This window comes from Pristiophorus japonicus, chromosome 8 (assembly GCF_044704955.1).
Source record: "Pristiophorus japonicus isolate sPriJap1 chromosome 8, sPriJap1.hap1, whole genome shotgun sequence".
Lineage (NCBI taxonomy): Eukaryota > Metazoa > Chordata > Chondrichthyes > Pristiophoridae > Pristiophorus > Pristiophorus japonicus.
This window is the reverse complement of record NC_091984.1, coordinates 98425328-98439236: the sequence shown is the minus strand read 5'-3', so window position 1 is coordinate 98439236 and position 13909 is coordinate 98425328. Positions and strand designations below refer to the sequence as shown.

The 13909-nt window shown below is 43.6% G+C and overlaps 1 protein-coding gene across 1 annotated transcript in view; it reads left to right on the top strand.

Moving 5' to 3' along the window:
- The window catches only part of hmcn1 (hemicentin 1), a 744329-nt gene that overhangs the window by 566515 nt on the left and 163905 nt on the right, over nt 1–13909 (top strand). The window contains exons 61-63 of the mRNA XM_070887155.1: nt 887–968; nt 8961–9092; nt 13339–13488. Coding sequence (XP_070743256.1) covers nt 887–968; nt 8961–9092; nt 13339–13488 — 364 coding nt within the window. The remainder of the gene's footprint in view (nt 1–886; nt 969–8960; nt 9093–13338; nt 13489–13909) is intronic.

Sequence of the window (13909 nt, the reverse complement as noted above, 5' to 3'; positions counted from 1 at the left end):
GCATTATCACAATTTCATTAGTGAACCATTAGTAGTGGAAGAAATCAGCGATTCTCCTGGGTTTCATTGAGAAGAATTTCAGGCAACCTATCAGAGGACGAATATATTTTTTCTTAATATTGGCAGTCACGTAAAACTGCAATGTATTTTTGTGAATCGGGGAAGCCAGGGTGGAAAATCCATAAGCTGGGAGAGAATTTAGAATACATCTTAAAACAGTTGTAGAGACTTTGAAAAGAGGTGAATTTGATCTGTGAATTTCACAAGACAGGGACAGATGAAAGAAGGCCACGCAGCCTCCTTTGCGCTTGTCCATCTATAAAATCTACATTCCTCATCACAGAATCCAACTGACTCGCAAATGGTTCTGGAGACTTCCGCCCCAACCCTTTCCTGGAAATTAATTTCATGTGTTGATGACTCTCTGTGTGAAGAACTTCCTGACGTCAGTTCTAAATTTGTTTTTCACCAGTTTGAACCTGCACCTGAGTTCCGAATTTGCAAAGTTAACCTTCATTTATTGCTCTGTAATGTTTAATACAGGTATCTTAACATGCCTCTAAAAATTCTCTTCTCAGTTGTTCCCTTTCAAAAATGAATAGTTCAAATTGTTCTTTCAAGTTACCTAAAGTTAAATAATATGGATGAACCTCAAAAATATTAAAATAATATTTTTGGAATGTCAGTATAATTGAAAAGCAGAACAGTCAGGAGTGATCTACTGCTTGTTAATTTATAACGATCTATTGTGAAGAATTAAATTAGTTACTAATGCAACCCTCTTCAATAATAATTTATGAAGATTATTAAATCCCATAAAACTACATTGAATTCAACTGTACTTTTGAAGATTTCCACAATGTTTCTGTGTATTTTTTCACTGCAGGTTTCAGACACAGGCCAGTATGTCTGTAAAGCTACAAATGTCGCTGGGCAAGTGGATAAGAATTTCCACTTCAATGTACATGGTAAGCTGATTTTTTTGTGTAGAAATATTAATTGTGGGGAGATAGTGGGGTATCCAAAGGAAAACGAAAGCCAAGTTCATCATCATCATCATAGGCAGTCCCTCTGAATCGAGGAAGACTTGCTTCCACTCCCAAAGTGAGTTCTCTGATGGCTGTACAGTCCGATACGAGAGCCACAGAACCTGTCACAGGTGGGACAGATATTCGTCGGGGGAAGGGAGGGGTGGGGCTGGTTTGCTGCACGCTCCTTCCGCTGCCTGCGCCTGACCTCTTCACGCTCTCGGTGTTGAGATTCGAAGGGCTCAATGCCCTCCCAGATGCACTTTCTCCACCTTGGGCGGTCTTCGGCCAGGGACTCCCAGGTGTCAGTGGTGATGTTGCACTTTACCAGGGAGGCTTTGAAGGTGTCTTTGTAACGTTTCCGCTGCCCACCTTTGGCTCGTTTGCCATGAAGGAGCTTCGCATAGAGCAATTGCTTAGGGAGTTTCGTGTCTGGCATGCGAACTATGTGGCCTGCCCAGCGAAGCTGATCGAGTGTGGTCAGTGTTTCAATGCTGGGAATGTTAGCCTGGGCAAGGACACTGATGTTGGTGCGCCTGTCCTCTCAGGGGATTTGCAGGATCTTGCGGAGACATCGTTGGTGATATATCTCCAACTATATCTTGCGGTGTCTTCTGTACATCGTCCATGCCTCTGATCCATACAGGAGGGCGGGTATTACTACAGCCCTGTAGACCATGAGCTTGGTGGTAGATTTGAGGGCCTGGTCTTCGAACACTCTTTTCCTCAGGCGGCCAATGGCTGTACTGGCGCACTGGAGGCGATGTTGAATCTCCACATCAATTTGTTGATAAGAGGCTCCTGAGTTATGGGAAGTGGTCCACGTTGTCGATGGCTGCGCCGTGAATCTTGATGACTGGGGGGCAGTGCTGTGTGGCGAGGATAGGCTGATGGAGGATCTTTGTCTTACGGATGTTAAGCATAAGGCCCATGCTTTCATATGCCTCGGTGAATACATCAACTATATCCTGGAGTTCAGCCTCAGAATGTGCGCAGACGCCGGCGTCGTCCGCGTACTGTAGCTCAATGACAGAGGTTGGGGTGATCTTGGACCTGGCCTGGAGGCGGCGTAGGCTAAACAACTTCCCACTGGTTCTGTAGTTTAGTTCCACTTCAGCGGGGAGCTTCTTGACTGTGAGGTGGAGCATGGCAGCGAGGAAGATTGAGAAGATTGGAGCAATGACGCAGCCCTGTTCGATCCCGGTTTGGACATGGGTTGGGTCTGTAATGGATCCGCTGGTAAGGATCATGGCCTGCATGTCGTCGTGGAGCAGGCGAAGGATGTTGACAAACTTTTGGGGCATCCAAAACGGAGGACGACGCTCCATACGCCCTCACAGTTGACAGTGTCAAAGGCGTTCGTAAGATCGAAAAAGGCCATGTATAAGGGCTGGCGCTGCTCCCTGCATTTTTCCTGCAGCTGTCGCGCTGCAAAGATCATGTCCGTTATGCCCCGTAGGGGACGAAAACCGCACTGTGATTCCAGGAGGAGTTCCTCGGCCACAGGGAGAAGACAGTTTAGGAGAACTCTAGCGACAACCTTCCCAGTGGCTGATAGCAGGGAGATTCCCTGCTATCAGCCGCTTTTTAAAGATGGTCATGATCACTGCATCTCTCAGATCTCCCGGCATGCTCTCCTCCCTCCAGATGAGAGAGATGAGGCCATGTATCTGCACCAACAGCACCTCTCCACCATACTTTAGCGCTTCAGCAGGGATTCCATCCGCACCCGTAGCCTAGTTATTCTTAAGCTGTTTTATGGCTTTGCCAATCTCGTGCAGCGTTGGAGTTTCACTGAGTTGGTGGCGGGTCGCATGCTGCGGAATGGAGTTGAGAACACGCGAGTCAAAGGCAGAGTCTCAATTGAGGAGATCTTCAAAGTGCTCCTTCCAGCGGGCCCTGACAGCCTTGGTGTCTTTGATGAGTGTTTCCCTGTTCTTAGCCAGGAGTGGGCTGGGGCCTTGGGAGTTTGGACCGTAGGTGGCCTTGACTGCAATGAAAAATCCTCGCATTTCGTGGCTGTCAGCCAGTTGTTGTATCTCCTGTGTTTTCTCCATCCACCACCTGTTCTTTAGGTCCCGGATTTTTGTTGGACCTCAACCTTGAGTCGTCTGTAACGTTGCTTTGCTGCTCCCGAGTTGGGTTGTTGATTGAGGCTCAGAAATGCTCTGCGCTTACAATCTATTAGTTCTTGGATCTCCTGATCATTTTCTGGTTGAGTAACCAAGTGTCTCTTCACAGGCACTGGTTATGGAGACCTGGAGGGCAGACCAAGTGCTGTGGGCATTCAGCATCTCAGGGTCATCAAGGCATGCCAGATTAATTGTGAGGCGCTGCTGTATAGGGCTCTTATAGCTGGGTCTTTAAGTGCCAAAGCCAAGTTCAACTAACCAATTGACTAACTTGTTTTCAGATGAAAAGATGACAACAAGCTTGTGACACTGTGCATTTTCCTCTCCTCAGATACAAACATTAAAGTTCTTTCTCTGTTGATGTCAGTAGTTCAAAATTTCAGGGGGAGAAATTTGTATGGTTTGCGACTCTCGTTAGCGGCCCTGGGAGGCACTACCGGCTCCCACGAAATTGTGTGGGAGTTAGTGGAGGCACGAAACCGGTAGCGCCCCGCTGGTACCACCACGGGCCGCTGCACTCCCGGCGATGACGTCATCGGCGTGCGCAGCGCCCTGTTTTCGACCTGCGCGGCCCATTTCACCTCGTGGCAGAAATTGTGCAGCGCCCAGTGAGGCCACCGCGGGCAATGTCAGTGCCAGCCTCGCGGGTCATGAACCGGTCCACACTCCGCTCACGAGGCGACATTTAAAGGGGAGGTGCATGGCGACATTTTCTCCTGTCGGCCGACTAACCGGTCCGGCCTGCCGTTATTTTTTCCGCGGGGCCTGCCGCGATGGTGCAGCCCGGCACTCCGCTTCTGTGCCGGCTTCGGCCACGGCACCCCGCATCCCCGATGGCCTAGTGAAGGCACCTTGCCCCACTGCAGAGCTCGCAGTGTACTCTCCCTTTAACGGAAGGGGAGGGCCTTATGCTCGCACATAGCGCTGCAACATTTGCGTGCTTACCGCCCCAGTCCCGCCCCCGAGACTGAACGGAAGTGGAGTGCCTGACATTGTGTTCCACTTCCTCTCGGGGGCGGTAACCCGAATTTAGGTCACGGGGCGGGACTTCCTCACTGATCTTCCCACCTCCACCTTCCATAAACTACAAGCCATCCAGACAGTTACAGATCATGTCCTGACTTGCTCCAAGTCTCATACCCCTGTCCTTGCTAGATTCCCACTCCTTCACCAACAATGCTATCTTCTGGAACTCCCTCTCTAAATATATCCACCGCACCAACTTGCTCCCTGCCTTCAAAAGCCTATTAAAGTCTCATCTCTTCCACCGTGCTTTGGCCTGCTCCTAGAAAGATAGAACTTACTAGACATTCCAAAGTGCTTCACAGCCAATTAAGTACTTTTAAAGTGTTGTCACTGTTAAAATGCAGGTAAACATAGAAGACAACCTGCATACAGCAAGGTCCCACAAACAGCCATGAGATAAATGACTAGATTGTGGCCCGAAAAATGCGGCTTCTCCTGATGCGTACGATGTGCGCACGCACCTAAAGAGGCCTAGCAAATGCTGGTTCTTGGCTCGCGATACGCATGCGGCAAGAACCGGCTTTTGCAATCTGTCACAATGTCTTTTGACTGAGCGCACGCATCGCCAGGAGAAGGAAATTCGCGACTATTTGCCCAACTCTTGCCAGTGAATGTCTTTCAAACTTTTGCGCTTGGTAAATGCAGGCGTATAGCCTACTTTTACCAGCGTAAGAGTTTTAAAACATAGAAAAATTAAATGTTAGTACTTATTTTTATATTTTAAAACTCTGTCTATGAAGGTAAGTTTATTTTAACACTATTAAAACATTTTTTTTTAATTTCATAAAAATAAATTTTTGTCTAAAACATTTAATTTAATGCAATTTCTATTAATCTTAAAAAAAGTGAACTTTTTAAAATTTATGTTTGTGTTTTATTTGATTTTAGGGGTATTCTCATTGATAGTAATGTGAGCTCGGAGCTCCCATTACTATGAATGAGAATACTACATTGTGATTGGTGGTCCAGGCCCACGTGATCCCAGGATATGCATATGATCCTGGAAGACATGTTCCCGTACTCTGGATTGCGAAATCAGGCCTTGGAGCGCAATCCTACGTTCCTCTCAGACCATCAAGTATTTTCATTAAAAAAATGTTGGTCCGAAGCGTTCTCTCGCAGGAAACTTCCGACTGCAATTTTCCCCCCACTATGTTTTAGTGATGCCAAGAGCTCTCCTACTGTCCACCTAGAGGGCAGGTGGATGCTCAGTACTTCCAACAATGCAGTACTCCCTCAATACTGAAAGGCTCTATATAAAATACAAGTCATTTCCAGTATTGCCCTGAGTAAAGGAAAGTAAAGAATTTGTATTTTATACAGAGTCTTTCATGGCCTCAGGACGTCCCAAAGCCGATGAAGTATTTTTGAAGTTGTACTGTAGGGTAATGCGGAAACCAATTTGCACACAGCAAGGTCCCGCAAACAGCAGTGAGAGACATGACCCAACAATCTGTTATAGACACCTTGCTTGCAAATTGGCTAGGGCACCAGGAGAATCCTACTACTCTTCTTCGAATATATCATAGTACATCCACCTGAAAGGGCAGACATATCTCATGCAAAGGACAGCATCTCCAATAGTGCAGCACTCCCTCAGTAGATTATGTGTTCAAATCTCTGGAGTAGGGCATGAACCTACAACTCTTTTGGGGGGGGGGGAACAAAATAAACATTAGATCAAGTGCCCCCCGATCTGGGGGACACTCCAGACACTTTTAACTGCCCCTTTATTTTTTTTAATGTTTTTTGTTTTTTTTGTGATTTTTTTGGGGGGGGGCATTAAAACCATATATTTTACAAGTGCCCCCTATAAAAGGGGAGGGGGGACACTAAAACCGGCAATTGAAACAAATTAAACTTTAAAACATATAAAATCAAATTAAAATTTGGTTGCCAGGGGTGACGATGCACTCCAGTCCCTCCGGCGCCCACCTCTCGCGGAAGGCCGCGAGCGTACCGGTGGACACCGCGTGGCATGAACCTACAACCTTCTGACTCAAGAGAGAGTGCAACCAATGAGTTAAGGCTGATAGATAATCGTTCTCTTCCCTCTTGCTCAGTGTTCACTCTAGTCACAGTCTATAATGCACTCTCGGATGTCGCTCTAAAAGTGAGGAGCATTATAGAAACGTAAGTTGTTGTTAAAATGGTAACATTTTTAAAATTATGTCAGTAAAACTTAGATATATATAAATGTCTGCTATAAATAATGGGGGGGGGGGGGGGGAAATTGCGGTCGGAGGCTTCCTTCGTACGAACGTCTTCGATCTGAAATAAATCTACGAAAGTACCTGGTGGTCCCAGAGGAACGTAGGATCCCGGTCGGAGATGACTTTGAGGTACGTACATACAAGCTAGAGTCACCTGGGCCTGGACAACCAATACAGTATTCTCATTGGTAAAAATGAGAGCTCTGTTTGTATGAGCTCCCATTACTATCAATGAGAAAAACACAGCATAATAAATAAAACACCTCGCATATTTAAAATTAATTGAAATTAAATGTAACTAATTGTTTTAGAAAAAAATACATTTTTGGAATTTTTTTTGTTTAAATAGTGTTAAAAATAAACTTACCTCAGTGGACAGGATTTTTAATATAAAAATGAGTGTTTAAATTTAATTTTTATATGTTTTAAAAGTAAGCTATGCGCCTGCTTTTACCAGGCGTAAAACTTTGAAGGACATTCGCTGGGCATGAGTTGGGCCGATAGCCAAATCTTTCCCCCGCGAATGTCCTTCTGCCAGGAATGCAGCGAATCTATCAAGAGAAATCTTGGCAGATCGGAAAAGCCCGTTTTTGGCACATGCACATTGCGCCCTGAAAACCGGCTATTGAGAGGCCTCACTGGGTCTGTGCGCACTTTGTATGGACCCGGCAAGACCGGAATTTTAATAGAATTATGAAACAAGCTGCAAAACAAAATACGAAAAATCTGGAGGTAACTTTTGGAATTCGTTGGGGTTATTTCTGGCATCTCAAACAGAAACAAAAGGAAACGGCTCAGTGCCAGGACCTGGGGCATACTTCTTGTATCTCTGCTGATTCCAGATGCATAGCAATTCATAGTCTTTAATAAGATGATTCATTAATCTGCATGTTGAGCTTAATCCACTTTCATTTGGAATTAATAAAGAGTAACAATGTGGTGTTTAAAGGGACATCATTGTCAGTAGAAAGTCATTGGCAGTTTTCCTTCTGCATTTTGACAATGCACAATGCATTGTCAGTCCTGCCAGAACACATCATCAGAGCAGAAAATGACGCACTCTTCTGGGTTGCTTCCTTCCCTTAGCTGTTCCCGTGCAGGAAAAAGGCTGTAATTGACCTCAATGCCTCCAGGCTAACCAGCGTAAAAATAAACCAGCTCATGCCCCTACTGGAGTGTGTGTTGTGTGTGTGCATTGTGCCAGGATAGAATTTAGCTTAATTGTGATGATAGATGAATATCCTGCTGACACTCACCATATAGATTCACAAACAAAGTATGGCCACTTGGGTGAGGTATTTCAGGGAATTGTGGATAAACTTGCAGACTGAGGTGAGGCGAGGAAAAAGTTGTGTGGCAGAGTGATGAATCAGGAGCATTGTCTTTGTCACTATGCACATTTTCACTGTGATGATGTCGCTCACGAATGGATGGATAATGTTTCTGTAATGAAGTGATGTCTCTAATTACAAATTGTATCGCAGTTTTGGTCACCTTACTTAAGGAAGGATATACTAGCTTTGGAGGGGGTATACAGACGATTCACTCGGCTGATTCCGGAGATGAGGGGGTTACCTTTTGATGACAGATTGAGTAGACTAGGTTTTTACTCGTTGGAGTTCAGAAGGATGAGGGGTGATCTTATAGAAACATTTAAAATAATGAAAGGGATAGACAGGATAGAGGCAGAGAGGTTGTTTCCACTGGTCGGGGAGACTAGAACTAGGGGACACAGCCTCAAAATACGGGGGAGCCAATTTAAAACCGAGTTGAGAAGGAATTTCTTCTCCCAGAGGGTTGTGAATCTGTGGAATTCTCTGCCCAAAGAAGCAGTTGAGGCTAGCTCATTGAATATATTCAAATCACAGATAGATAGATTTTTAACCAATAAGGGAATTAAGGGTTATGGGGAGCGGGCGGGTAAGTGGAGCTGAGTCCACGGCCAGATCAGCCATGATCTTATTGAATGGCGGAGTAGGCTCGAGGGGCTAGATGGCCTACTCCTGTTCCTAATTCTTATGTTCTTATATTCTTATTAATGTTGGGGAAGTCCAGAACCAAGGGTCACAGTCTAAGGATAAGGGGTAAGCCATTTAGGACCGAGATGAGGAGAAACTTCTTCACCCAGAGCGTGGTGAACCTGTGGAATTCTCCACCACAGAAAGTTGTTGAGGACAATTCACTAAATATATTCAAAAAGGAGTTAGATGTGGTCCTTACTACTAGGGGGATCAAGGGGTATGGCGAGAAAGCAGGAATGGGGTACTGAAGTTGCATGTTCAGCCATGAACTCATTGAATGGTGATGCAGGCTCGAAGGGCCGAATGGCCCACTCCTGCACCTCTTTTCTATGTTTCTATGTTTCTAAAAGAATTGCCAGTCACATGTTTGTTAAGTGCCTCTTCTTAAATGTGCACAATGTGAGGAAATGGCATTGCAAATCTTGGCCATTTTCCTTTGCAGCCAGATAAACTGAAAGCTTCAAGTTGCCCTCACTATCCTGCCAGGAAAAACATGAAGTTATGATTATGCATCACTCAATTGTTCTGTTTCTCCTGCAGTCCCGCCCACTATTGAAGGCCTGGCAGAAGAAAAAATCAGTGAGATCATTAGCAACCCTGTCACTTTTGCATGTGATGCTACTGGCATTCCTCCACCTACGTTAACTTGGCTGAAGAACGGGAGGACCATTGGTAAGCTACTGCTTCTGTGGCATTGGACTAAACCTAAAAAGGATATTTTTGCTCCATCAAGCTGGGTAGGTAATGTCCTCTAGTGGTGCAACTGGAAATACCAGCACAAATGTCAATGTCTAGCAAGGAAGAATGGTTTTTGGTTTTCCCATCCATCATCTTTCTTTCGGGAGGGGGTCTTATTTAATTCCAGTTAATCAAGTAAATGTCCTAGCACCTGCAGATTTTATTCAAATGAACTCTTTAGCATTAAAAAAAAATCTTAGCTGTAAAGTAAATAGTAAAATGTTTGCTATGGTTGTTTAATTTCATATTGGAAGTTACAGCTGTAATGCTGTACTAAGTATTGAGGTTGCACTTAGCTGTATAGTTGGTTGCTTGATACTCGAGTGACACAACTGAGGCCACAGATTCAGTGGCAGATATTCATTTGGTGCCCGACATGTCACCTTATGTGAGTTGCATTGCACCTGTGAAGAAAGAGGTTCATTCTGTTTTCTTACCCTGGCTCTGGGTGTTCTTTGTGCAGACTGTTTAGACATATTACTGAAGGGTTAATCGTATGACCTTTGATACGTGACCTTTGATCGTGTGACAGTTTTCAGATCTTATTCCAATTTACCTTATAAAGATTGAGTTCCCTGTAATTGAGTGTCTTTACTCCTGGTTTTGTATGAGAAGTTCCGAGAATTGGGAGTCCATCCATGTGCAGGTGAAGGGAATACTCCGGCACAAACCACAGGTGCAAAGCTCTGCTTTTTCTCAGGTTGCTAGCAACAGTGCCTGGGAGATTTATCTTCCATTCCTGGAGACTCCCAGACAATCCAGGAGGGTTACCAACCCAGATGCTGCACTAGCTGTCCTCAAAAGGAAATAGGCCAGATTTTGCTGTAGAAATAAGCTGAGGCTAACGGTGCTCACCGTTATTAAAGAGTAAGTCGTCAGCAACTTCCAGCGGCCGTACATGCGCAGTTAAACAAGAAAATCAGAAAGTTGCTGCCCGAGTTACCTGTATATCGCCGGGAAACTCAGCATTCAAATATATGGAACAGTTGCTGTACTTGATATATGCCCACTAAACTCACCAGAAAAAGTTAGAGCTTGTCCATTCCAATGTAGGTACATTTTTAATGACGTGATAATTACTGCCAAACAACCTCTCACACTCAAAATTAATTTTTACAAGTGTGGAGTCTCATTCCTTCAGATTTTAATTATTGTTGGAGATTTAAAAAAAATAAAAAATTTCAATATAACTTTTTTTTACTTTTCATTTCTGTCTCTTTTCTCTTTCTCTATGTTTTGCTTCCTGTACCTGTTTTGACATTGAATTAAATATTCTAACTGGCACTTCCTGGTTCAGACTCTGCGCTCTTCATTAATGATTCTTCAATCTGATTGGTTAAGGAGATACATTGTTACTTGCCCTGTTCATACAGGTTCCAGCTCCCATGTGGAGGGCGCCTTGCTGAAATGGCTCTCAAATTACAGTAAATTTCAGTGCAAAATCTCATAGAAAGTCTGTGGCAAGTGCAAGTGTAATGAACGGCTGGTGCCGTTTGTTCGCTGCCGACTGCAAAATTCGGCCCTATAATTGTTGCTAGCAAGGAAATAATCCCTAATCGAGGGTTACAGCTAAACTGCTCTCTATACATATTTTAAGTTACAATCAGGTAAAGTGTCAATGCATTGTTTTAATTATTTATAAACAAACATTTCAGGATAAATCTGCTGACAATCTACAATTAGTTTGGACAGCACAATACTTATACATATATTTATATACATATTTAATGTATACCCTGTATATTACAAGGAAGAGGCATATAAATTGGCCAAAAAAAGCAGCAAACCTGAGGACTGGGAGAAATTTAGAATTCAGCAGAGGAGGACAAAGGGCCTAATTAGGAGGGGGAAAATAAGATATGAGAGGAATCTTGCAGGGAACATAAAAACTGACTGCAAAAGTTTCTATAGATATGTGAAGAGAAAAAAATTAATGAAGACCAACTTAGGTCCTTTGCAGACAGAATCAGGTGAATTTATAATGGAGAACAAGAAAATGGCAGACCAATTGAATAAATACTTTGGATCTGTCTTCACTAAGGAAGACACAAATAACCTTCCGGAAATATTAGGGGTTCGAGGGTGTAGCGAAAAGGAGGAACTGAAGGAAATCCTTATTAGTCAGGAAATTGTGTTCGCGAAATTGATGGGATTGAAGGCCAGTAAATCCCCAGGGCCTGATAGGCTGCATCCCAGAGTACTTAAGGAAGTAGCCCTAGAAATAGTGGATGAATTGGTGATCATTTACCAACAGTCTATTGACTCTAGATCAGTTCCTATGGACTGGAGGGTAGCTAATGTAACACCACTTTTTAAAAAAGGAGGGAGAGAGAAAATGGGAAATTATAGACCGGTTAGCCTGACATCGGTGGTGAGGAAAATATTGGAATCAATTATTAAGGATGAAATAGCAGCGCATTTGGAAAGAAGTGACAGGATTGTTCCAAGTCAGCATGGATTTATGAAAGGGAAATCATGCTTGACAAATCTTCTAGAATTTTTTGAGGATGTTACTAGTAGAGTGGACAAGGGAGAACCAGTGGATGTGGTGTATTTTGACAAGGTCCCACACAAGAGATTAGCGTGCAAAATTAAAGCACATGGTATTGGGGGTAATGTATTGACGTGGATAGAGAACTGGTTGGCAGACAGGAAGCTGAGATTCGGAATAAACAGGTCCTTTTCAGAATGACAGGCAGTGACCAGTGGGGTGCCGCAGGGCTCAGTGCTGAGACCCCAGCTATTTACAATATACATCAATGATTTAGATGAAGGAATTGAATGTAATATCTCCAAGTTTGCAGATGAAACTAAGCTGGGTGGCGGTGTGAGCTGTGAGGAGGATGCTAAGAGACTGCAGGGTGACTTGGACAGGTTAGGTGAGTGGGCAAAAGCATGGCAGATACAGTATAATGTGGATAAATGTGAGGTTATCCACTTTGGTGGCAAAAACAGGAAGACAGAATATTATCTGAATGGTGACAGATTAGGAAAAGGGGAGGTGCAACGAGACCTGGGTGTCATGGTACATCAGTCATTGAAGTTTGGCATGCAGGTATAGCAGGCGGTGAAGAAGGCAAATGGCATGTTGGCCTTCATAGCTAGAGGATTTGAGCATAGGAGCAGGGAAGTCTTACTGTAGTTGTACAGAGCCTTGGTGAGGCCACACCTGGAATATTGTGTTCAGTTTTGGTCCCCTAATCTGAGGAAGGACATTCTTGCTATTGAGGGAGTACAATGAAGGTTCGCCAGATTGATTCCTGGGATGGCAGGACTGACATATGAGGAGAGACTGGATCAACTGGGCTTGTATCCACTGGCGTTTAGAAGAATGAGAGGGGATTTCATAATAATAGATAAAATTCTGACGGGATTGGACAGGTTAGAGGCAGGAAGAATGTTCCCATTGCTGGGGAGTTCCAGAACCAGGGGTCACAGTCTAAGAATAAGGGGTAGGCCATTTAGGACCGAGATGAGGAGAAACTTTTTCACTCAGAGTGGTTAACCTGTGGAATTCTCTACCGCAGAAAGTTGTTGAGGCCAGTTTGTTAGATATATTCAAAAGGGAGTTAGATATGGCCTTTAGAGCCAAAGGGATCAAGGGGTATGGAGAGAAAGCAGGAAAGGGGTACTGAGGTTGAATGATCAGCCATGATATTGAATGGTGGTGCAGGCTCGAAGGGCCGAATGGCCTACTCCTGCACCTATTTTCTATGTTTCTATGTAAATTGAACTTTCAGAATGACATGCTTAGTTACACCACATTTCAAACTAATTGTAACCTTAAAATAGCTTTTATTTGCTTCTTGGTTGCCTTTGTACAGGTTGTGTATGTGTGCATGTACTATAAATATTTCTGGTGTATGTTTGGATTTTCTGCACACTGTATCGCCAGTAAATAATGTAAATATGTTGGATTTAAATCATTAATAAGATCACTAATTGCATATGTTTTTATTAAAGACTAACAAATGAGGGGATACAGATGTTGTTTCCTTCTCCTTTAACTATAATCGGTCTTACTAGGATCAGCAATTCATTATAAATATACAACAAATACGAGTTATTAAATATTCATTTTTCAAATAATCCTTTTTCCTAAGACATAGAAAATGAATAACAGAGACTTTAACAAAAGAACTTGTTAAAGAATTTTCTATTGTGTTTCCTTGTATTTCAGCCAATGCCGAGTCCTTGGAGATGCACATTCTGTCTGGAGGAAGCAAACTGCAAATTGCTCGCTCGCAGCTGGTAGACAGCGGTACTTACGCCTGTGTGGCATCAAATGTGGAGGGAATGGCACGGAAAAACTACATCCTGACTATCCAAGGTGTGTATGAGCTAAGAATAATATTACTGTTGCTTTAAGAATATTGAGAGATCGTTGCACCAATCTGGTTGCTATATTGGTAATCGACTTGTTTTGTTTGCATGCATAACCAAAAAGAGCAAGTTAAAGCCAGTTGTACAAGTCCAAAAAAGCAGTGTATAAGAGATCCAACCTTCACAACTTGAAGCCTCTAGATTTTTAAATTATGTTGATATCTATGAATGACTGACACGATGGGCCAAATGGCCTCCTTCTGTGTCATAAATTTCTATGATTCTATGACACACAAACACAGAGACGTTACAATAAATAATAATTATGGCTTTCTCTAATTTAACATTCACAAGACTGAAGTCATCCTGTTTGGCTCCGCACACCCGCTTGCCCCAATTTCATTTACTCACCTCCTGCCTGTTCAACC